This window comes from Monodon monoceros, unplaced genomic scaffold, assembly GCF_005190385.1.
Source record: "Monodon monoceros isolate NGI ecotype Baffin Bay Population unplaced genomic scaffold, NGI_Narwhal_1 Super_Scaffold_13, whole genome shotgun sequence".
Lineage (NCBI taxonomy): Eukaryota > Metazoa > Chordata > Mammalia > Artiodactyla > Monodontidae > Monodon > Monodon monoceros.
Genome location: NW_021703769.1, coordinates 79,651,832 through 79,675,064, shown reverse-complemented (window position 1 = coordinate 79,675,064; position 23,233 = coordinate 79,651,832). Strand labels below are relative to the sequence as shown.

Sequence of the window (23,233 nt, the reverse complement as noted above, 5' to 3'; positions counted from 1 at the left end):
GTATGAATTTGAACACAAATATTCAGAGGTAAGGAATGCCCGAGTCCAAATCTGGCACAAATGAAGGAACTTGGGTGCTGGGTAGAACTGTTTTTTTCCACTGTCGACCTGGCAGAACCCTTCTTATCTGAACAGCTGAGCAGGTTTGAGGCTTCTATGAAGCAAGATAGAAGCAAAACATGGGCCAGTTTGAGGGTGATGACCACAGAGAAACAAAAGATGTGGTATTTGCAGAAATAGTAGTATGCTTAATACAAGCAAAGGGAAGGGAGAGAGGCAAAGAGAGGGAGGACTGGGCAGACTTCAGGATCTCTGCAAGTCGCTTCACTTGCCAAGTAATTCAGAGTGCTTCAGAGAGGGAGTCAGAGTACTTCAAGTGCCATTTAGGTGCCCTGTGAAAGAGAAACTGAAGTAGAAAAAGACATCATGACTGGGCTGAAGGCTTGAGCCCTAGTAATGTACTTGCCTTCAACTAGAAAAACTTGCCCTATTCTGGGCAAATACCTTTATCTCTATTTCCCCAGCTCCTCCTGGTTAGAAATAATAGAATAAATTTGCTGTGATAACCAAAGAGCAGTGCCTCCTTCAAGCTCTCACTTCTTCTTGTTTTGGGGAGAACCTGAGAGTTATGTTGGGGAGACTGGCTGCAAGTTGGGAGAGTTGGGTCTGTTTAATTCCAGGCCAGTGATTCCCATCTGGCCCAGTGCATGACCCTGGTTTGTACCCGGTAACACACAACACTCCTAGACCATTTGATTTCGGCTCCTGGGAGGAGAGGGCCTCTCATTTCTAAATTGCTTCTCTTGGCCAGCAGTGGCCTCTCTATGATTCAGAGACAAACGCTCTGACTCATAGGCCGTGTAACTAGGCCCTCTTCCTGGGCTGCAGTGTTGCCTTGTAGACTCTCCCTGCCCCCAAACCATGGCTCTGGTTATACATGATCCAGTCCACAGACATCAAGGTCAGAGCAGTGCTTTTTGTACTGTGCTATGGAAACATCCTGTTCCACCAGATTCATTTGGCCCAAAGTACCTAAATCACTTCTTTTCTCTGCCTTTCCTTTATCCTTTCTCCACCCCACCTCAAAACCCCTCCAATCCAAGCTCAGCCAGAGGAAGTTCTGTTGCTCTAAGCATCCCCTCTTGACTGATGAGTGGGTCAAGTTCCCCGCCCCCCACCCCTGCCAAGGAAGCACACCTCCCTGTTTATACTTTGCTAACAGTTCCTGGTTGTCCTGTCAGGAAGTGTCAATGACCTTTTTGTGATAGGCTTAGAATCTGTTTTTCTAGTGTAAACATAATACATTTTACTTTTCCCATGACCATTTCTCTTCCCTCACTGCTGCATCCTGGTGCCACATCCTCATGCCACATCCTCCCCCATCTGACTGTGTGCGCCTGCTGCATTGCGAAGTACCCTCTCCGGGCTCCTTGGCTCCTTCTTGGAAGCAAGTGATGGAGGACTAGGTCCTATAATTTTTGCATCCCCCACAGTGCCAAACGCAATGCCTTGTGTTTTATTTAGCAAAGTAAATATTTGTCAGTGGGAGGTGATAGGGCGGCCCAGGATCATAGGAACAGAGAGGTCTGCTCTGGCTAGACCTCGGAAAGGCCTGGCATTCCCAGGGGGAAGGGCACAGTGGTTAAGGTGAGAAAGGGCAAGGGAAAGAGTATCAAAGTGGGATGTCTGGACTTCAGGACCAAAACAGAACCAAGCCACTGGTAAGAGAGGCTTTAGGAGAGAAAACTGGAGTCTCTGAAATGCAATCAGAAGAGAGTCTTCAGGTCAAATCAGGTTTAAGAGCTATGGTTTGACACCGAGTTACAAAGCCTGGCTTTTGGTTTTCCCGGCTCTCATCTTTCCTCAGGGCATCCGTCCTCTTTGATATTGCTTATCTTTTAAAGGGGTATTTTGAAACCCATCCAAGTCTAGTAGCAGAATTGCTGAAAACGCCCCCAGTTGTAGCCTCCAGTGTCCTTCCTGTCCTTGGTTAGAATCCCATAATCGGTAACTTGTCCAAAAGAGCAGCTGTCCTTCACTGTTTACCTTGTACTCTGTCTTCTGTCCATTCTCCCCGCCCAGGCTGCCTTCACTTATGCTAACCCACACACTGCCGTTCTGCCAGGCTCGCCTGGGCACTTGTATTCATCGTGTGTACCTGTAAGCCTGCATGTGTGATTTCTCCACCTTTCCCTAAGATTTCCATCTGGTAAATTTTGTTCGCTTTCCTGAGGGCGTCAGCCAGGACCGTATCCTAGAGTTACTTTTATTTTCACGTCTTGCTTTGCCTATTTTTTCCAGGGGAGTGAAAACCAGAAGAGGGCTTATCAGTTGAGACTGTCTTTCTTGTATGTGCCCGTGGTCTTTCACTCCTGACCCCAGGGTCTAATTTATTTGTTTTGGTTCAGCCAGTTGTGTTTTCATGTGATGAGGGCCATAGGTTCAGACTAGAGTAAAACTGAAGGTAAGGAAAGGGGAACCTCTGAAAGCCTGCCTGGCTTGGCCCCAGGCTCCCATTAGAGCACTCTGGAGGGCAGCTGAGTGGGGGCGAGGAAGCCTTCTCAGCTGTAATCTCCACAGGGCATCTGTGGGCAGAGCTGGACTCCCAGGGAGTTAACAGAATACACAGAGCTGGCACAAAAGCATCCCTACAGGGTATATGTTCCTGACTCATGCCCGTCTCATACTCATGATTGAACCTGACTTCCTCCTGCTTCATTGAAAGATCTAGAAGTGAAAGAAAGTCTGGAATACTTCTTTTCCCAGAGGTCACTCCCTAAAAAGAGAGGCCTGGTCCATCCCTCCACCACACCGCCCTCCTGTGTAGTCAAGAGGGGGAGCAGCCAGCCTAGGGACTCTTGTCTCCAAATCTTATCTGTGTTGGTATTATCAGGGATAGTCACGGGCCTTCATTTCTGCTTTCCCTCATGCATGAGGGATTTGTGTCTCCATGGGCTCTGGGACCCTGAGGATGTGCTATAGGTCTCAAACAGTGATGAAGCAGGAAACGGGAAGTGGCCCCATGCCAGAGTTCCCAGAAATACCCCTCAGCCTGAACACTCAGCTGCTGTGGTCTGAGCCGAGGTAGAGGAGGCTTCTGGATGGGCAGGCTCTACCTTTCTCTCCAGAGTGACTCGGGTTCCCTGTCTCTCATGAGAAGCCTCCAGAACATTCTTGCCTCCCTTCTTTCCTTGAATTAGGAAGTAGCTTCAGTCAGAGAGTTTCATGTACGTGTAGTTTTATCCTTTCCCCCTCCCTCTCCTCCCATAAACAGACCTGCCGTGCTAGTGGCATTCTACTTCTCTTTTTTTCTATTTGTCTCCCACAGGAGAGGCCTGAACCCCCCTCATCGTGTCAAGTCCATCTCCATGACAACTTTCACTGAGCCTGAAGTAGTGTTCCTGCAATCCCGTGGAAACGAGGTGAGCCACCCCAGACGGAAGGGTTCCAGGCTGCAGTTGCCCTATCTGTCGGTGGAGCTTTGCCTCAAGAGTATAGAAAAGCCCTACAGTTTTCTTTTTTGTTCGAGTTTCCCTTATTTTTTAGTATGTAAAGTATCTTAACTTATGTCCAGGTGTACATTTACAGACTTAGTTATAAAATGTGGGGTTTGTCCAGGCCCCTTGTTGGAAGAATCAGGGGAAGAAGCAAGATCTCTGTCGGGGGTGGCTCCTGGGCACTCGAGGGGGGGAAATGCTCCACAGTGATGAGCGTTCAGGGTTGACTGAGCCAGGCCCTCTGAGCAAGAGCTCCTGGAGCCAGCTCTGCTGACTGGAGCCTCGGCAACTGGGTCTAAGCCATGTCATTTACTTGAAAGGGAGTTAAACCCCTTCTCCAGCTAAATCTGCTGGTGGGAAGATGCCAGCCTTGGTGTCAGCAGTACCCCTAGCTTATGGGTGACAGACTTAACTTGGAGGGTGCAAACAAGGGCCTCTAGGGGGTGTTCTGGAAGCCACAGTTCTGAAAATTGCTCCTGACCCCACCTCCATCCAAATTTAGTCCCCCTTAGTTCTCATGGCCCTCTGTTTTCTTTCACAAGATGTGTCACAGTGTGTCATTATAAATGTATTTTTATTTATCTAAGGCATGACCTCCCCGTTAGATGATCCACTCTGCGAGGACAGGGATCATGTCTGTTTTGTAGGTGTACCCAGATCCTCACATTGTGTCCATGCTCGATAAACGTCTATTGATAAATGAGCTGGAAATGGTTTGACTCCCATTTCATGCTTTCTGCCTCAGTTCCTCTGCCACCTGACTTCATTCCTTTAGGTTTGCAGGAAGATTTGGCTGGGTCTTTTCGATGCTCGCACATCTTTAATACCAGATTCCAGGGATCCTCAGAAGGTGAAGGAGTTTCTCCAGGAAAAATATGAGAAGAAGAGATGGTAAGGAGGAGGAAAGAGATTGCTCTGGAGACATGTGTCCAAGACACACTTCATCTTACAGTCCAGTTTCCAGAGCTGAACTGGGGCTTCTCTCAAAGGCTAGACGAGGGTTGAGTCTGTTCCCTTCAGATTCAGTTAGGGCCGAATTCTGACTTCAAAATAACAAAGGTACAGGAAAGAACAACTTGCTCTTGGTCACTAACCTTGCAGATTTGATGTCCCCTCTTTAGGGGAGACAGTAGACTGGTTGGAGGGGAGAGCTATGGCCCCCACTAGGGAGTCTGGGTTCATTATTATAGCTCAGCTGATCTCATTTATGGAGAGAGGTGACTGGGAGCACATGTCCTCTAGCTTCATGCTTTTAACCCGTGATTCATATGTCCCCTGTTTTCCTGCTGAGGAAACAGCATCTCTGTTCTCTCTTGCCTTTTCTCTCCCCAGGTGTCACTTCCTATTGTTCGATTTCTGGGGGGTGGGGGGTGTGCACGGTTGGGGGTAACTCTGGGGTAGAGAAGAGAATTCAGGGAGCAAGGAGACTGGTGTGGATAAAACAGAATTTTGGAGTCCCTTCGGGGGGCGGTCCTTGGGATAAAGAAGATACATCCGGAGTAGAGACCGCATCCATTGGAGTGGAAGGGGATTTGATCAGAAGGCGCAGCAGCCGGCAGGATAGACCGTGAGCACTTAGAAGATGAGGTGGCAGAGAAGGAGGAACCTGAAGATACTCCCAGGAAATAAAAGGGGGCCCTTGAGTAGGAAGTTGGAAAATGGGATCACCTGTTGCTCAGCATGATTGCAGGTGTTATTACTTGAAACCCAGATGGTTTGATGTGTCAGAAAGAGGAGGGAGAGATGAGGGGAAGACCGGCACAAGCCAGAGCCAACTGAACATCCCTGCAGGAAACAAATGAGCACCTGACAGTAAAGCGGAAACTCAAGTTAGGCAGAACTTTGCTAAGTTGCTAAATTCCCTTTAGTTCAAAAAAGAGAATCAGTAGGGAAAGTGAGAAAGGACTTTGACTGCTGTAACCTGTGTTTTCTCAAGCACCTAAGCTGAGCAAGGTCCAAGGTTTCACCCCTCTCCTCTTAGCCTAACTGTTCTTTCTCCAAGGTATGTCCCCCCAGACCAAGTCAAAGGGCCCACTTATACCAAAGGTGGCGCCTCCACCCCCGTCCAGGGCTCCATTCCAGAAGGGAAGCCCCCGCGGACACTTCTGGGGGATCCTGTGCCATCTCTCTCGGCTGCTGCCTCCACTTCCAGCCAGGTAACTCTCAGATGTGCCCTGCAACTTATTTTGGGATTTGGGAGGCAGGGGTATCAGTTTCCTAAATCCAATTGCCTGAACTTAGCAGACGACGGTCCAAGAGGTGTGAGCAGGTTCTCAGCCTTGCTGTTCCCATGTCTTGCATCTCTCACCTTGGATCTGTATGTTTTGGAAGAAAGACCCCAACAGGAAGTGGTATTTAGGGAAGTCAGAGTATCAACTTCAAACGTGACCATTCCTCCAAGGAAAAACAGGGGCCAGGACACTGCTTCAGGCGCCTGGGAAAGATGAGGAGGGGCTGTTGGGCGACATCCCTGTGTATCTCAGGGTTGCCTTGACTAACGTGCTCTAAAATATGTGGTTCTGGGAGCTGCTGCACTGAGAGGACAGAGGAATTAGGGATGAGAAGGGCTCAGGCACCTTCTGCCCGGGAACCCTCTTGGTTGAGGGTAGTTTCTGCCTCTCTTCTCTCTCCACTCGCCTATCTGGGGGCAGCCCGGGGAGCCATGCAAGGGCCTGGGTCATGGCTGGGATTCCGAGTGCTATATGTACTGCCTTCTCCTCCAAGTCTGTCAGTCAGTCTCAGCCCCGGACGTCCCAGCCCCGGAGCTCTCAGCCACCTCCCCCCTCCTCGGTCAAGAAAGCCAGTACTGACCTGCTGGCCGACATCGGTGGAGACCCCTTTGCTGCTCCCCAGGTGGCACCAGCTTTTGCTGCATTCCCAGCCTTTGGGGGTAAGTGGGACTTGGGAAGCGAACCTTCCTACAACATATGTCCCCATCACACAAGGAATTCACTCGGCCCTAGCTCTCTGCACAGGAATGAACGTGATGGTAATTCTGAAGTATCACGGCTGGGAGGGTGGGGGTCAGATGAGTACAGCCGGGATCAGTTTTGGGAGTTTGACCAGAAAGCATGGCAGCTGGGGGCTCCCAGCCCTCCCTCTTAGAGCATTGGAAAGAGCCTTTTTCTTAGTTTCTCTCTCTGTTAAAATGGGGCAAGGGGATTGTCACAGGTTCCATTTCCCCTGCCCTCTTCCAGAAGATCAGCAGTAGCCAGTAGAGGGTGGAACAAAGTGATTATCTAGTTTCCCTTTTTCCTTTTTAAAGCCCTTCCCCCCGGCAAAATCTTTTTCCATGATTCCGCCTAAACTAGGCCCTGACAAAAATGTTAATGCCTCACGGAGTAAGGATAAAAAATGGGGAGTGAACTTGGAGGCCTCTGAGATGCCCTTTCCCCCTGCATGTGTCTGGCTCTCTGCCCCAGGCTCCTGCCAACTCCCTCTGAAGAGGACCCTGCAGGAAGGCAGATGTCCCATTGAGCAGCCCTTGGCCTTCAGAACTAGTCCATGTGATATGGATTACATATACATCATATATAAACATAACCTTTATATTCTCTCCACCTATAGGCCAGACGCCTTCCCATGGGGGCTTTGCCAACTTCGATGCCTTTGGCAGTAGCCCTGGCTCTTCTGCATTTGGAAGCATGCCTCCAGCTGGCCAAGCCCCGTTCCAGGCGCAGCCAGCACCCCCAGGTAAGCTCTGCCCCTCTGGCTTCCTTGCTTGCAACTGTGACCCACTGTCCACACCCATACATCACCCTGCATTCACATCCGCACCCACCCAAAGTACCGCACAAAGAGGAGAAGCTCCAGGAAAGGATGAGGGCAGTCTGATGGGGTTCTTGTCAGGAAGAAGGGGTCTGTTCTCTTTCTTCATGTAAGGAAATGGCTAAAACTGCATCAGGAGTTGTGCAGGCTGTGCACTAGGAGGTCGCTGACTGGGAAGTAATGGAGACCCAAGTCCTAGAAAACATGAGAATGGACATGACCTTTCCCTGAGAGGGCCCCCAGGGCAAGGTCTGGGTCAGCATCCTAGGTGGTCTCCAGAAGTCCTCAGGCATCCCTCTTAGAGCAGAAGCCTGCCAACACTGCGTCGTGTTGTTCCTGTGGGATGGAAGGAGAGTCTAAAGGCCCCTAAAGCACTCGGTCCCTCCCGAAGCTCCCAGACATCAATCAGGCTTCAGAGCTTTCGGGCTGCCTCCTTCCTTTGGACATCCTGCACACAGGAGGGCAGCCGGAGCGCTGTGAGGACAGATGTCTGGGGACGGCCAGTGACTGACACTCTCTCTCTCCTCCCCACCTACCTGCCCTTTCCCTGCCCCACCCTCACTGCCAGCCAGTCGGATGCTAACTGGAAGTCACAGCTTCGGTAAGTTATTCCTCCCACTCCACAGCCGACCCAAGGCAGAAGCCTCTGTCTCAGGTCCTCTGACCCTAGAGTTTTGAGGTCTGGAAGGAACCCCTCAAATTTAGCCTTTAACAAAGGAGGCAGTTAGCAGTTTCCCTAGTCATGCAGCCCACAGCCTAGCAGAGCCCATCCCACAGCGCAGACTTCCTGACTCTCTGCTCTGTCCACAGCGCCCCCGCCTCCCACTGTTGCTCTTGTCTTTAATTTTTTGAATGGAACAAGAAGAGACATTTTATATTGACAGAATTTAAAATTCACAACAGAGTTCTCACATTGTGAACTTAAAGTAACTGACAGAGTAGCCTTGAAATCCATAAAGCAAAAACTATTAGACAGAAAGAAAATCTGATAAACCAACAGATGGAGACTATAATAGATTCTCTCACAAGATTCATAGGTGGAGTAGATAGACAAGGAGGGAAGAGAGTTGACCATTTGAGGAACACTTTAACAAGTTTGACCTAAGAAGTATAAGTAGAACTTTGTAACAAAAATACAGAATATATATTATTTTCAAACATATAACCCTTTTATAATTTGACCATATACTGGGAAACAAAATCTCCATAAATTCTAACAAGGAGAAATTGTTATGTTATTCTATATAACATGTTATTCTGTATGGTAAAAGATGTCCTAAAAAATGTCCCCACACAATGTTTCATGTCCTTAAAGGCATGAAGCAGATGAGGAGAAGACACTTACAACATGGAAAACAGACAAAAAGCTAATAACCATAATGTGCCTTTTAAACTCCTATTAATAAGAAAGACTAGAATAATGGACAAGGGATAGAAGCAGATAATACCCAGAAAAAACATGAAAATGTCCTCAACCTAACGAATCAGGGGAAACACAAATTAGAATAAGATAGTAATTTTGCACATTATATTCACAAAATTTTTAAAGATGAATAATGGCCAGTATTGTGTGGGGAAATAGGCCCTTTTGTATGCTGTTGGCAAACATGTATACTGGTACAGGAATAATCAATTTAGCAAGAGGGAACTATTCCCAGGAATGGGATCTGGAAAGGAAACAGCCTATTACAAGGTGGTTATAAACTGGTTGGTTGAGAGATGCATTCCTAGCGCAACTGATCAGTTTAAAGGGAGTGCTTAAAGTGCCAAGCTTTAAAGGAGAGAAGGGAGGCATCAGCCCCGGAGCCATCCCAGGCTGAACCTGGGATGGACCGTCTGTCCAGTGTCTGCTCATCTCAAGAAGCAGACAGCCCACAGCCAGACCCGGAGCCCACCAGCGCTGACGGTGCTTGGGGAGCACCCCCGTATCATCTCCATGAGGAAAGAAAGATCTCTGTTTTGCAGCTGAGGAAACTGGCTCAGCTTGGCCAAAATCAAATGTGTGATCAGTGGCAGACCCCATTCATTCCCAGCCACACCATGACCACGAGGGTGTTACTGTGAGTGTGACGTGAGGAACCACTGGGGAGGAAGTAGGAAGATTTGGGTGAGAGGTGGATGTCTCTTCTGACAAGGCTGGTTGTATTGTTATATATCTGAGGGGGAGTATGGAGAAGGGGGGTTTCTAAAAGTGCAGTTTCCCCTGAAACTGTTAGAAGGCAAGTCTACTAATCCAGCTGTGTGGAGTGAGGCTCTGGCAGTGGATAGGAAGCAAAGGAGCACAGGTATTGGGAGCGTCGGCCTCCTTTCTGAGGACGCGCCCTCGGTGCAGGGAGCCCAGCCTGCCTGAGCCAGGGCCGGCTCTGCCCTCTAGCGCCGGCCAGGAGGCACACAGCACTCTCTCCCCGCCCTCGGCGGAGAGCCCTGTCCTCACTGAGGGGAGCACCCTGACCCAAGGGCCCAGAGCAAGACTGAGGAGTCGGACCCCAGTAAGGACGGGGAGCTGTGTCCGCTGGGAAAGTCCATGTACCTCGAGTCCATCGGGCAAAGGAAAGGCCTGGGGTCTGAGAAGCCAAAGATCCACCACCGCCCTGGTGGCTTCCCAGACTTCCTCACAGCCTGTGGGTGTGAGAGGACTGAAGACCAGGGCTCGCAGTGGCCGCAGCCTAGCACTGTCCCTCAGGAAAGCCCAGGGGTTGGGGAGGGAGAGGGGCTGAGGAGAGCACTGTCCCCTGAGTGCTGGCTCTCAAGAAGCAGCCCATCCCTGGAACCTCGCAGGCAGGCCCTGGGCACTCGGCTTCCCTGCTGGCTTCTCAGCCCTTCCACGTTACAGCCGGTCCCCCATCCCCATCAGGTATGCTCTGTGCCTGGCACCAGGAAGATACCCTTAACAGAGGGGTTTGGATAAACACAGCAGCCTCACCCTTTAGAAAAGGAAGATCCACATTACAGTTCTGAGGTGCTCAGAAGAAAGCCCAAAACTGTACTGACAAGAAACGAGGGCTGAGGTTTGAGGGGACCAGGGAGCAACGCGGATTTGAGAACCACCCCGACCCTGCCATTTCCTTCCTTGCCTTGTGTCTTTATCTTTTCCTTACCCTCTTCTTCCTCTCGTGTCTGAGAAAGAGAAGTATCTTCCCTTGTGAAGGTTACCTCCCTCGTCCTTTCCCACTTTCTGCAGGGCTTGGTCCCATCAGCTTTCCTATCTGAATTTCACCTCCACTTTCTCCACCTCTACCGGCATGTCCCCTTTTTCCCACAAATACACTTCAAGTTCCTGTCCTACAAAATGTCTCTGCAGCCTGACCCACGCTGGTCTCTCGTCTCACCTCTCCACAGCTGTGCCTCTGGGGAAAGGGGTCAGTAGCCTTCACTTACTTATCTTTTATTGTCCTGTTTTCTTTTTTTTTTTTTTACTGAGCATTTTATGGCATAATATACAAGCTGTTCTGAACCTTGATTTTTCTTTAACTTAACAGTACTATTAGGGACTTCCCTGGCGGTCCAGTGGTTAGGACTCCACGCTTCCACTGCAGGGGCCATGGGTTTGATCCCTGGTTGGGAAACTAAGACCCTGCAAGCCGCATGGTGCGGCCAAAAAAATAAATAAATAAAATAACAGTACTGTTAGATTTTTTTCTTTCTTTTTTTTTTTTTTAGCGGTACGCGGGCCTCTCACTGTTGTGGCCTCTCCCGTTGCAGAGCACAGTCTCCAGAGGCGCAGGCTTAGCGGCCATGGCTCACGGGCCCAGCCGCTCCGCGGCATGTGGGATCTTCCCGGACCGGGGCACGAACCCGTGTCCCCTGCATCGGCAGGCAGACTCTCAACCACTGCGCCACCAGGGAAGCCCTAGATTTTTTTTTAGTAGTACATTAAGAGCTTCCTCATTCTTTTGTATAGCTGCACCACTGTCCAACTTCTGTCTAGACCATAATTTATCTGCTCAGTTCCCTGTTGTTGAATATTTAGGATGTCCCAGTCTTTTGCTGTTAAACAGTGCTGCAGTTAATAACTCTGCTTCGGCACATTGGCAAGTTATATCTGTAAGGGAATTCTTGGCAGTGGAATTGGTATAGTGGGGACCCAGTTGATACAGAAATAAACAAAAATACATCACTATAAATATGTCAAGTGCTAGGAAGGAAAAGAACAAGGTGCTAGGAGAGGAAAACCAGGATCAAACACTGGAGTCAGGAAGGCCCATGGAAGACATGGTTCTGTTAAGCCTGCAGGGTGAGTAGGAGTTAGCAGGCCAAGGCCATGGGCAAGGCCTCTTGTTCAAGGCAGCGTGGAAAGGCCAGAGCTGAGGGCTGTGGGTCGGGCCCTTTCCGCTCGTGTTTACCATCTGAGCCAGCCATCCTGTGTTTCCTTTGAGACCTTGTCTTGCTTCTCTGACCCTGGAAGTAGTATCTTATAGGTATGATAATACCTCACATTTGTGTTATGCTTTATAGATTTCAAAATACTTTATCTCAGAGGGCCTTTACAGCCACCCTAGAGGGGGCGGGGTTGGGGAGCAAGAACAAAAGTGGGCTCCGGAGAGTGAGAGAGATGGTTTGCTGAAGTCACAGCGGTAGCAGGTGGCAGAACCACAACTGGAATCCAGTTCTTCTCCTTCTGCCTGTTCAGCTGTTCATTCAGCAAACCCTTCCGGAGCACCGTCAGGAGGCGGGCACTACGTAAAGTGTGTTTCCCTTCGGTAACAAAAAGTCTTCCAGCACTCAGAAAAATCAAGCTTTTCCCCATTTGTAGCCTCATTTTACCCTCACTGTAGCCCAGAGTAGTTGGCAGGACCCCACACTACAAATGAGACTTAGACACTCAGATAAAGAGGCTTTCTTAAAATGACAGGGCCTCAGGCCTCTCCCTTCGAGACCAGGTTGCTGATTGGACCCTAACCCTAACCCTAACCTGCCCCGAGGGCTGTTCTGTAAACTTCCCCTGTGAGGCTCTTCCATGTTGACTATGAAGACCAGGGAGGGCAGGAGAGCCCTGCTGTCGGCCCTGCCCCGTGGGCAGTGTGTCACAGCCCTGATCTGAGGTCCTGGCGTCAGGGGGCTCCCGAGAGGGGAGCAGGCGGCTCGATGGGAGTGAGAAGGGTGCTGGCGAGGCCGGAGATTTATGCTCAGCACCTCCAGTGCCATCTCCGCGTTCCCCGAGTCACCCAAGTGTCCCTGAGCCTTTCTGCCCTTCACAGCTCCTTCCCCACCCCTCTACCTGCCCCTTCATATGATTTATTCATAAATGGAAATGCTGGTTTAGGCAAAAGACAGACGTTTCCATCTCTTAAGGAAAAAAATGGGAAGTGTAAGCCAAACTAGAGCAGGAGGGACGGTGACCTGGACGAGGAGGAAGAACTGCTTTTCTCTCTGCGGTGGCGGTTTTGAGCGCTAGGGAGATTGAGAAGGGCTGAGTCTCACATCGCCTAGAATTCTCGGTGGGAGACAAACCCTCCTGAACTGGGTGATCTGATCCGGGGGAAGAACAGGCTGCCTCAGAGGACCCCGTTTGTGCCATCCCTCACCTCCCCCTCCACTGCACCTCTGCCTCCATCTCTCCTCCTGCCCTTTCCGTCCTGTCTCATGCCAGCACCCCGTTTTACTTCCTGTGCCTGCCCAGGGAGCAGCCAGGGGACTCCATTTGGTGCCTCTCCTCTGGCACCTGCCAGTCAGCCCAACAGCCTTGCAGATACGGGCAGCCTCCTGGGACCCGGGGCATCAGCTGGAGGCATCCCTAGCAGGTAGGTCCAGATGTTGGGGAGCTTGCCATCGGGCAGGAGAGCCGGCCAGGAAAGCCTGGCCTTGCTTATACCAGCCCCCTCGGCTCCTCCCGTCCGGCAGGACAGAGTTTGCCATCTCCTAGTTCCTTGCCCAGCTCACCTCCTTGGTGCTAGATGATGTGCACGCCGACTTTTCTCCCCATATCACAGCATGTTCGGGATGGCCAGCCAGGTCCCCACGCTCCAGTCGGCCACCACTGGTGGAGGCGGAAGCACAGGGCTCTCCTTTGGAGGTGAGTCTTGCGTGTAGAGACCCAGGGAGGGGATCTAAGGCCAAGAGGAAATTGGGGACCCTGGAGGGAGGGGAGTGGGGAGAGATGCACACCAGGATTTAGAGGAATGCTCAGTTATCACGATATTAACCAAATGAGAAAAAAATAACCAGCTCTTCATCCCTCCTCTACCCCATTCCACCCTGAGCAGCCTTCAACCCTTTCACCACACCTGCTGCTCACGCCCAGCTGCCTTCCACCAACCCTTTCCAGCCCAATGGCTTGGCCACAGGTAAGCCTCCCAGACTGTCCCCTGGCCCTGACTCTCTCCAGAGTCACCAGCCCAGGCCAGGCTGGTTTAATTTCCAGTCCACCTAGTGGGCAAAAACTAGAGGCCCGTAAGTCACCAAATCAGAATTTCGGAGTTAGAAAAGACAGGCTGCCCCTTCCCTGAACCAGTTCCGAAGGGTTAATGCTGACTGCTGGTGTGGTGATTCTTTTTTCTTCAACCCTCAATTTCCCTCTGGGAGCCCAGCCTCCTTCCCTTCTGTGTCCCACCTGAAACCATGGCCCTGTTCCCTGCCCTCCTCAGCTGGAGTCCTGTGGTCTGCCCCTCCCCAGCCCCTGCCTCTGCTTTTCTCTCTCCAAACTCACACTCACGCCCCCCTTCGTTTTTTTGTTTGTTTTTTGTTGTTTTTTTGTTGTTCCTCTAAAACCTTCAGGCCAGGAAGAGAGAATAATATTTGCTACCAAGCTGACCCACGTGGCAGGCCCAACACTTAGGGCTTTACATCCGTTATTTGATTTTCACAGCAGTCCGAGAAGATAGGCATGGCCCCTCTTTTAGAGATGAGAGAACTGAGGCAGAGAGGGCTGGTAATTTGCTTTGATTTATGCAGTTTAAGAGGGGGCAGAAAGCTGACCCCATGATCATAACTACCCTGCTGTCCGAGCCACAGGCCACAGGCCACAGGCCAGAGAGGGCAGGGTTGACACGATGCTTGGACGCTGAAGGGTTTCGTGCTCATTTCAGGTACTTCCACACCTCTGGGTGGCGAAAAACTATATCCCATTTCTGTGTCTTGGAGGGACTTAGGAAGAACTGTTCTCCTGCCCACCTTCCAGAACCTCACCTACCTCATGTCCCTCCCTCCCTCCACAGGGTCAGGCTTTGGGATGAGCGGTGCTGGGCCTGGCTTCCCCCAGACGGTGCCACCCACCGGGGCTTTTTCCAGCCCCTTCCCCCCACCGCTCTTCCCCCCACCGCTCTTCCCCCCACCGACCTCAGTGACTCAGCAGCAGAATGGTAAGGGATTCAGACTGCGCCCTCCTTTCTTAGCCCATTCCCACCCCCAGGGACTCTGCTGTGTGTGTGTGTGTGTGTGTGTGTGTGAATATTAGAAATACGTATTAGGGAGCCAGACATCTGAGCTAGTTCCCTTTTGGACCAGCAGGGGGAGACCAGGGAAGCAACAGACCTGCCTGTGTCCTCTGACTGTTCCACAGGTTTCTTCCCGGCTTTTGGGAGGCCCCCACTGGCTGCCCACCTTGGGATGTAACTGGGCCTGCCCTGCAGGGAGGCGGGCGAGCTAGGCAGCACTAGCCCCGAGGGGCAGGGTTCCCGTCAGCTGAGTTTTTGCTCTTCCTGCCAGGCTCTTCCTTCGGAGACCAGGGATCTGCCAAGCTGGGGCAGAGGCCACTGAGCCAGCCAGCTGGGATCTCCACCAACCCGTTCATGGTGAGTGGCCGGTGCAGGGCCCGGGCCTGGTGTGGGTGTGGCCTTTCACTCTGGGGGTTGGGACAGAATCCTTCCAGGAGAAGAGGGCAATGTGGGGCGGAACCACGCCCCTTCCTCGTGAAACTGCTTTGGCCCAGCCAGGGATGAGTGGGCTGGTTAAGGAGCCTCTGCGCTCCCCGCCCCTCTGCTTGCCTCCTAGCTCCCTTATTTTCCCTCCTCCCTCAGCACAGTAATTTTGAGGGAGAAAGGAATCCTGAGCGGCATTTCTTCCGTGGCCTCCAGCTTTTCCTCCCTAATCTAACAATTTGTGGTGATTGTTTCTTTCCAGACTGGATCCTCATCAAGCCCGTTTGCCTGCAACCCTCCAAACACCAACCCATTCTTGTAGCACTGTGTCCGGGGGGCTGCTCTCTGGGGCCCCTCTACTCCCTGGAGCTCCGATGACCACTTGCCTGTGGCAGTTTTGCGGGTCTGAGACCAGATGGGTCTTGTTTCGCAGGGTAGGGGTCTGGGGATGGTGGAGGTGCTAATGCTTTGCTTGGGGCTTGCAGATAAAAGGGCAGCTTCCCGGGTCAGCAACCCCAAGGCTTCCTCCTTCCTCCTCCAGCCCCCACCCAGGCAGGGGGCCCGGGAGGCGGGCTGGCAGAGCCTGGCCTAGAGGAGCCTTGGTGTTTTATTTTTCAAATTACTAATTATGATGACAAGAGTCCTCCTCTCCTGCCCCCAGCGCTCCCTTCACTCCGAACCCTGTGGGCAGAGGAAGCTGGGGGCACAGGCTGAGCTGTGCTCCTTGTGGGAACAACTCCCCACTGCCCAGCTGTCTAACACTGTTCTCCTCGTGGGAAGAAGCACAGTGGGGAAAGCAGGGCGGAGGTGGGGATGAGGCGTGCATGGTGTTGACATGGGATGGTGATCAGACGGGATGTGGAGGTCCTGGGGAGCCAGAGTGCCCTTGGTGCCCTGGCTTGGGACAGCACCCCTTTCTCCATGTTTTTGCTTCCCCAGCTCCCTCAGGATGAATAGTTTTACCTACATACTATACATGCCCAACTTCCGTCAAGCACTTTAGTTAGCTGTGGTGTCATGTTTGGATACCAGTGTTTTATATTTATACATAGAGAATTTTCTAATATAGCCTATTATATATATATATATATATATATATATATATGCATACACATACGTATCCAGATGCAGCCATTCTTCCTCTCCCAGACAGCTCTTTCACACGGGGAATGGGATCTGTGCCTCGCAAAGCCGGAGCTCCAGGGGATGGTGGGGAAGGAGGCACACTTCTCGACCACCCCGAGCCTGGGCTTTTCCAGAGAAAGGCTTTGTGCAGTTGGCTTTTTTTTTTTTCCTTTCTTTTTCCCTTGTGCCTCCCCCGCTCCTCCCCCTGGCCCCAGATCTCTGCACCAAAGCTGTTGCAGGCAATGTTGGAAAAGAACTGCATTTGAAAGAAAAAAAATGGCTCTCGTGGTCTTGCTTTGGTCCAGCTTGAGGGGCCTCATGTCAGTCAACGTGACTGCTTGGGTCGGTGCCCATGCTGCTGTTCGCCAAGGACAGAGCCAGTCCCTGTCTGAACTGGAGTCCAGTTTTAGCAGTGGAGGGAGCGGGGGAGGGGGTGCAGAGGAGGACCCGGCATGAGGGTCGGGCAGGGCCTAGTCAAAGTCCAGCTGTCCCAGGTCAGCTGCCTCCTCAGCCCCTCCCCAGACCCTTGCCACCTGGGGATGTTGTGTCAACAGTGTCTAGGCTGTGTGTGTGGTAACAAGACAGCTGGCTTGGGTTAGACACCTCACCTGGGGAGGAGAGGCCCCGAACTCAGCCCTGCTGTGAGCGCCTCTCCCTTTCCTAAGGCTGCCTGGGAACCCTGGCCCCTTCAGTCTTCCCTTCTTGGGATTTCTCTGAGTCTTTCCACCCAATGACCTTTAACCTGACAGCAAGGAGAGGCCGGGACAGTCTTATCACTGATTTACTTTGAGGATTTTTCCTGTAAATACCTTCAGCTGCTGTTCTTTGCGCAGCCAGGCGTGGCCTCCCCACCTTCCCAGGGCTCAGTCCCCATCCTTTCTTGTGTCTGTGGTTCCCGTTCTCCAGCCTCTACTCTCCTTCCATCTCCTGGTGGCGCTCCCAGGGTGGACCATCTTTTTTTTTCCCTGGGTATTCTCTGTCACCCTTGATTATCTGTGTCTTCCCCATTCTCTGCTCAGAGCCAGGGACGGGAGGGAAGCTGGAATCTTGTGGTGGAGAAGGAGGGGGAGGAGGAGCCTTTTTCCCCAGCTCCCTGGCGCCTCCTTTCCTAACCAAAAACACTGAGGTTTGGAGGTGAGATTTAAAGGACCAGCAGCTGCAGTGCTTCTTACTGTTTGAGTCGCACTGCCGCTGTTTCCCAGGGATCTCCTCAACTGCTCAGTGCCTGGGCGCAGGACCTCCCTGCAGTCCCCCCTCCACGCTTCTCAGTCACTCATGTCCCACTGGCCAGGGCAGGATGACCAGTCAGAGAAGTTACAACGGGTCAGCGTCCAACTCCAGGGCAGAAAAATCAAGAGTTCGCAGGGCGTAGGCCGAGACCGGGACTGCAGCTGCCTGTCTCGGTGTGGAACAGCCTGGTGCTGCCTCCACCCGGCGTCCTCTCTCCAGGCAGGCAGCAAAGATGGAAGAATCCCTGGCCTCAGGGAATGTCTAAATGACTGAGCTGTGCTCCCCCGCCCCGTCGCCCAGGGCCTCCCTGCAGGCCCTGCCTGGTGGTTACAAGTCTGGACCCACACCATGGGGCTGGAAGGACTCACTCAGACTGCCACCAGGCTTCTGACCAAGTGCTCATGTCCCCCTGGCCAATGCTGTGACAGTGCTCTGCAGGCAACAGTCCTCTGGCTTGACCCCGGCCTTCAGCAGGTCACTGGCAGCTGCCTCTGCGGGTAAGGAAGCAGGAGCCAGTGCCCAGGACCTCTGTCAAGCTCTCCGATGGAGGAAGGGGCTGGCGCTGTCCCTGCAGACCCCTCCAGAGGAGTGAGAACCTGGAGGGAGGAGAGAGGGGCACACGGGAAGAGCCTGGCCCTAGTGCCCCAGCTTCCTTACTGGGGGCTCCCCTTTGGTAACAAGAGTCTTCCATAGGCACTTACAATGTGGAGAGCCCATCCCACTGCTGCCCTGCACCTGGCAGCAGGATGCACAGGTGGACCTCCTCAGGTTGGGGGAGGTGTTCTCACCCAACAGAGCTGAAGTTCTGTTACTTCCTGTCCCGGGGGAGCAACACGAGTTACCAGGGCAACAGGCTCAAATCAATCTTGTCTGGGTAGAGCCAAGGGCAATGTTGTTGCCAGGGCAACTGATTAAGTCAGTCGTTTGGCTCCAGGCTTTTCCTGGTACCCAGCAGGCTAAATCACCTGGCACTGATTACCAACCCACTCTACCAGGTTTGCTTGCCCAGGGCCCAGGTGCTCCAATCCCTGCTGCTTCCTGCTTTATCTTTACCCAGCACTTAGGAGTTCAATGACACAAGGCCGTCTGGAGCTGGTCTCTGTGACAGCGGCTGTGATTTCACAAGGACTGGGGTGCTCCAAGGTGGACTGGTTGGTGGGAAGCGGGAAGGAGCAGATGTGAAGAGACTCTCCTGTGCGTAGCTTCAAATCAAACCTGGGGAGTAAGGCTCCAGGCAGGGGCACAGCAGGTACGTGGCCCCCATGGGTGCCCTGCTCCTCAAGGCAGCACCAAAACTAGGAAGGGGAAAGGCCTGCAGATGTCTTTTGTGTCCCTGCCACTTCTCCATGGCGCATATGTTGAGGCCACACTGGAGGCTATGACCTTGAATATACTTCTGGTGTCCACTTCAGGATCTCTCACATACCTGCCTCTCCCTGGCCAACACCCATCAACGGTGGAGGCTGCCGCTGGCCCACGTGCACCACCTGAGCTGCCGCCACCTCTCTGGCACCTTGGAGAGGCTTTGGCTGACCTGGGGGGGGGTGGGCGGGCACCTGGAGCAGAACCTGGGCGCTGCTGCCTGCTGGCCAGATGCCCATCCTCATGATGCCAGGTGGTGCCCTGCATCACACTTTCACCATGACCCTTAAAGGGCGTTCAAGAATCTGAGCCTTCCTGCACACCGCACGCACTGTTGGCTTTTCCAGTATTCCAGCTCATAGACCAACCCCTTCCTCCCACGCCTGGGAAGTGGAGGAGCCGGGGTGGGAAGCCCAGCCCTTCCTACTCAGGCTTTCCTGGCCCTTGGACTAGCCGGAGAAAAAGAACCAAGTGGCCTTGCTTCAGTACTCCTGGTACAGCTCCTAACTCACCTGAAGACACTCCTCCCCAAATACCATCTTTAATAGGGGCCACAGCTGCCCTCTCCCAAACCCTCAGCTCCTCCACTGTAGGTGTCCTACTTGCCATGACAGTGAAATCATAAGGTCCTCTAAGGCCCCCACCCATGTGTCAACTGCCGATTTGTCTCACAGAGTGTGTGCACTGACCGGCGCCATCGCCCCCAACGTGAGTCAGTGGTCCTTGGAAGGATCAGAAGTGGGGTGTAAAAATGTCTGAATCCCAACCCCATTTCAAGCCTCCCGGGATGCAAGGGGCAAAGGGTACCTCCGCCAGTGCAGAGAGTCTGCACTTCTGTGATCAGAGCCTTCAGCTGGCCTGGGCAGCGTTATTTTTGAACAAAGGTGGTAAGAAGGGGCTGAGGGCAATGGTGCAGCAAGAGGGCAGTGCCCCTGAGAGATGGTCTCTTCCTCTACTGGCTCTCCTTCAGTGCCACTTGACTGGAACCCTGGTGGGTATGGTCTGTGCACAGGGACCGATCCAGAAGTTAACTTACCCCAAGACACCTCCTATGGCCCCAACCCCGCAGAGAAACTGAACCTCCATCTCCTCCAAGATCAGCATAGGCCAGTGCTCCGTAGCCCTGGCTCCTGGGATTACCTGGGAAGGCAGAGAACAGAGCCACTCCTGGTGGGAAGAGGAGACACCATTCCGAGTGGGGAGTGGCAGAGGCCGGAAGGGGGTGCCACTGTAAGGGTGGCCCGGCTCAGTGGCCCACTCACCTCTAGGACTGCAGACGCCACCAGCGCGGTCACCACAGACGTGGCTTCACGCACACTCGCCTCACCTCGCCGCTTTCTCGGCCGGCCGGCAGCTCAGACCAGTAGAGACGCCACCCCACCCCCGCCCCTGCAAAAGCCCAGTCCCAGGACACGGGGTGGGGTGAGGCGGAGGCCGCCTCTCCTGGATTTCCCCACTCACACTCCACTCCCACCGCCCGGCGTCCAGCTCCGGGGCGCGCAAGGGTTAACCTCGCAGGGGTGGGGACTTCGGCTCGATCCGCGCTGGGAGGGAGGGGAGAGGACAGGAGAGGAGGCGACGGGAGGGGCAGGGGTCAAGCCTCAGAGTCTGTCGGAGGCTCGGGTGTCTCAGGCCACCGGGCAGCCACTGGGGCACACGGTGCGTACCCCCTGCCCCAAACTTCAAGTCGGGAGTGGGGGGAAAGACGCTGGGCATCAAGACGGGTGGTCGCCTGTCAGGATGCCGCCCCCCTCTCCGGGGGCCGCTACGTCTACCCCACCTCTGCCGTCCCAGCCCCTGCTCCGGACACTTTACTGCTTTGGGTCTGGGATGAAGCCCGGAGGCCCCACGACGACCCCGGAGTTCGAGTCGGCCGACATGGCCCTGGGTCCGCCGCGGCCCTGGGCCTGCCCGGCTGATGTGCGGCTCTGCGGCCACCTGCGGAAGCAGAAGTCCCAGCGCCGCCGCTTCTTTGTGCTCCGCGCCTACCCGCAGCGCCTCGAGTGTTACGAGAGCGAGAAGAAGTTCCGCGCCGGCCGAGCGCCGCCCAAGTTCAGCGTGAGCCTGGAGGGCGCGTGCACCATCAGTAAGCGCGTGGACGCGCGTCAGCGACACCTGATCGTCCTGTACACGCGCGACCGCAGCCTGGGCGTGGCGGCGGCCAGCGAGGCGGAGCAGCAGGCGTGGTACAGCGCCCTGCTCCAGGCGCGCGCCGCCGCCGCCGGTGAGGCCCGAGCCCCGGCGGGGGGGGGGGGTGCGGGGGAGGTGGATGATCGTGGATTTGGTTTATCCGTAGTCTGTCCCTTCCCCAGGTCTCCGAAATCAAGACCAAACGTGGAAGGGTTTACACGTTTTCAGTTCCCGGGCCACAGTGAATCCAGCCTGCCGGCCCGGGATCCCCTATCACCAGACCATTGTCTCTCCAGGTCCCGACTCCCACGAAGACCCCGGGGCCTGCATCCTCGCTCCGTTTCAGGACGTCTGGCCCGTGACGCTGCGGCCCAAGGGACTGGGGCGGGCACGAGGCCTGGGCAGCGGCGACTACTGCCTGTGCCTGGGTTCCGGGGTACTGAGCCTGCTGCGGAAGCCCGGGGGCAGAAGCTCCAGGGCCTCCCGGCCATCTCCGCCGCCGGCCCTGCGCTTGTCCCTGCTCAGCGTGCGCCGCTGTGGCCATGCCGACGCTTTCTTCTTCCTGGAGCTTGGCCGCTCGGCACCCACGGGTCCCGGGGAGCTGTGGCTACAGGCGCCCGACGCCGTCGTGGCCCAAAGCATTCACGAGACTGTCCTGGCCGCCATGAAACGAATCGGGGACAGTGGTGCCGGTGGCAGGGCTGAGCCACTGCCAAGAAAGCCCCCGACGAGTGCCTCCACACCCTCTGTCCCTCAATCTTATGAGACCCCAGCCTCTGCGGCCCAATCAAGCGGCCTGTACCGTCCGGGGCGCCTGAGTGAGAGAAGCGAGCAAGCAACTCTCAAGACCCTGGCCAGGCCGGGGGCAGCAGCCTCACACCCCGAGGGGTTGGAGCTGGGCGGGGTCTACATAACCAAGGGAGCCAGGAGTGACTACGAGCCCATGGGGGGCGGCCAAACCAGTGGCTACGTGGTGATGGCAACCCCGGGCCTTCCTGCCTCAGCCAAAGCCACTTCCCACCAGCTGCTCCAGGATGGAGGGGTCACTGAATATGTGTCCATGAGCCTCTGTGCACCACGGTCCTTTTCCTCGAGCTTCTTGCCTCTTTCCTACAGGCCTGGGGCTGGGGAGCCTGGACCCGGGCTCCAAGGCCCTCATCTAGGCGTGGGAGACGACTGGGGACCCGCAGGGGCTCAGCGCTGCTTGCAGCCGCCGTCAGAGTTAGCCGGGAAGTACGTGTGCATTGAGTACGCGGCCGCCGACTACATAGGAATGGGCACTGACATCCCCGAGCCCCCTGACAGCGGCCTCAACTATGTAGACCTGGACCTGGTCCCTCCCCTGGAGGTGCGAGGCGACGCCCCCGGGGCCAGGCACCGCCCACACAGCTACGCACACATCGAGTTCCAGAACCTCGTGGAGGCCCCGGTGAGGAGACCCCCGTGGCCCCTGGGTATAGCTGATGGATGGAGAGACAGACGGGAATGGACGAAGAAAAAAGGGCAAAGTTAAGAATGCCTTCCTGCCCACCCCGCTGAACCCCACAATCCCCTTCCGCCCGATGGAGAGGCTCTACAGCCCAGATGTCCCCTAGGACGTGTGACCAGCAGAAGCGCTGAGCTGCCCCTTAGGACGGGCTGCCTAAGGGCTCTGCCCCTTCCAACTGTGGCGCCTGGGAAGTCTTCGGGAGGAGGTTCCCCAAGAAGTTGGATTCTTTTAAGGGAGAAAATTCTAGAACTCTTCCCCCCTTAAAACAAAGCCCCTACAAATTTCTGGACCTTCTCAGCCAAAGCCCTGACCCTCTGTTTCCCCACAGAGTTCCTGCAGCATCGCTCCAGAGTCTCAAGTCAGCCTTGGCCCCACACCCTGCCTCCAATGACGACCACGAAGACAGAGATCTACCCCTCCCCCCACACACACACCTGCTGTGTTTGCCTGGTGTCGGCTGAACTCCTGGGACCCCAGAGCAAGAAGGATGAGAGCAACAGGTATCTTACACTAGGTGCCCTCCCAAAGTGATGACACCCCCTACCCCCTACTTTGCCTCTCCCAACACCAGCTATGTGCTCACACAATTCTCCTTCTCCCGGGCCTGGCAGAACTGATGGAGTCCTTGCTTCTAATATACTTAATCTAGTCTAGGGGTCTATACTGTGCACCCCACCCCCATTAAAGTTTCCCTGCTGGGTGAGCCTGGAAAAGTCTAGGTCCATGGATTCCCCTGCCCGACTGTAAGGGAAATGAGTAACAAGAATCTGAGGGGAGAGCAATCAAAGCCGTGGTGGAAGAAGAGACCCTATCCCTGCCTCCTCGCCTCACTCTGC

The 23,233-nt window shown here is 54.1% G+C and overlaps 2 protein-coding genes and 1 long non-coding RNA gene across 9 annotated transcripts in view; 2 read left to right on the top strand and 1 right to left on the bottom strand.

Moving 5' to 3' along the window:
- The window catches only part of AGFG2 (ArfGAP with FG repeats 2), a 22,044-nt gene extending 5,550 nt beyond the window's left edge, over positions 1 to 16,494 (top strand). For 2 of the 6 annotated variants that reach the window (XM_029221721.1, XM_029221720.1), the window contains 12 exons: positions 3,329 to 3,422; positions 4,273 to 4,388; positions 5,500 to 5,653; positions 6,222 to 6,387; positions 7,065 to 7,190; positions 7,834 to 7,866; positions 12,886 to 13,006; positions 13,196 to 13,278; positions 13,469 to 13,549; positions 14,420 to 14,563; positions 14,910 to 14,995; positions 15,324 to 16,472. In XM_029221721.1, coding sequence (XP_029077554.1) covers positions 3,369 to 3,422; positions 4,273 to 4,388; positions 5,500 to 5,653; positions 6,222 to 6,387; positions 7,065 to 7,190; positions 7,834 to 7,866; positions 12,886 to 13,006; positions 13,196 to 13,278; positions 13,469 to 13,549; positions 14,420 to 14,563; positions 14,910 to 14,995; positions 15,324 to 15,383 — 1,224 coding nt within the window. In that variant the 5' untranslated portion in view covers positions 3,329 to 3,368 and the 3' untranslated portion in view covers positions 15,384 to 16,472. The other 4 variants (XM_029221716.1, XM_029221719.1, XM_029221717.1 and 1 more) reach the window with 4 other exon arrangements.
- LOC114894727 lies at positions 16,322 to 19,879 on the bottom strand. The gene is made up of 2 exons (XR_003793292.1): positions 19,815 to 19,879; positions 16,322 to 18,012 (listed from the first exon to the last, which is right to left on the bottom strand). It is a non-coding gene; the product is annotated as an uncharacterized LOC114894727 (long non-coding RNA).
- On the top strand, positions 18,991 to 23,233 carry LOC114894719. Of its 2 annotated transcripts, none has more exons than XM_029221712.1 (3): positions 18,991 to 21,002; positions 21,205 to 22,337; positions 22,726 to 23,233. In XM_029221712.1, exons 1-3 carry the CDS (start codon positions 19,718 to 19,720, stop codon positions 22,786 to 22,788), a joined length of 2,481 nt encoding a protein of 826 aa, XP_029077545.1. In that variant the 5' UTR covers positions 18,991 to 19,717; the 3' UTR covers positions 22,789 to 23,233. The 2 variants fall into 2 exon arrangements, with proteins under 2 accessions (XP_029077545.1, XP_029077544.1); XM_029221711.1 differs by having other exon boundaries at positions 21,205 to 22,416.

Bases quoted from the DNA above. Each gene is read 5' to 3' on its own strand.
- LOC114894719 (XM_029221711.1), top strand. From the start codon at position 19,718: ATGGTCTCTTCCTCTACTGGCTCTCCTTCAGTGCCACTTGACTGGAAC. The intron at 21,003-21,204 runs GTGAGGCCCGAG...TTGTCTCTCCAG, and splicing joins GGCGCGCGCCGCCGCCGCCG to GTCCCGACTCCCACGAAGAC. The intron at 22,417-22,725 runs GTTAAGAATGCC...GTTTCCCCACAG, and splicing joins GACGAAGAAAAAAGGGCAAA to AGTTCCTGCAGCATCGCTCC.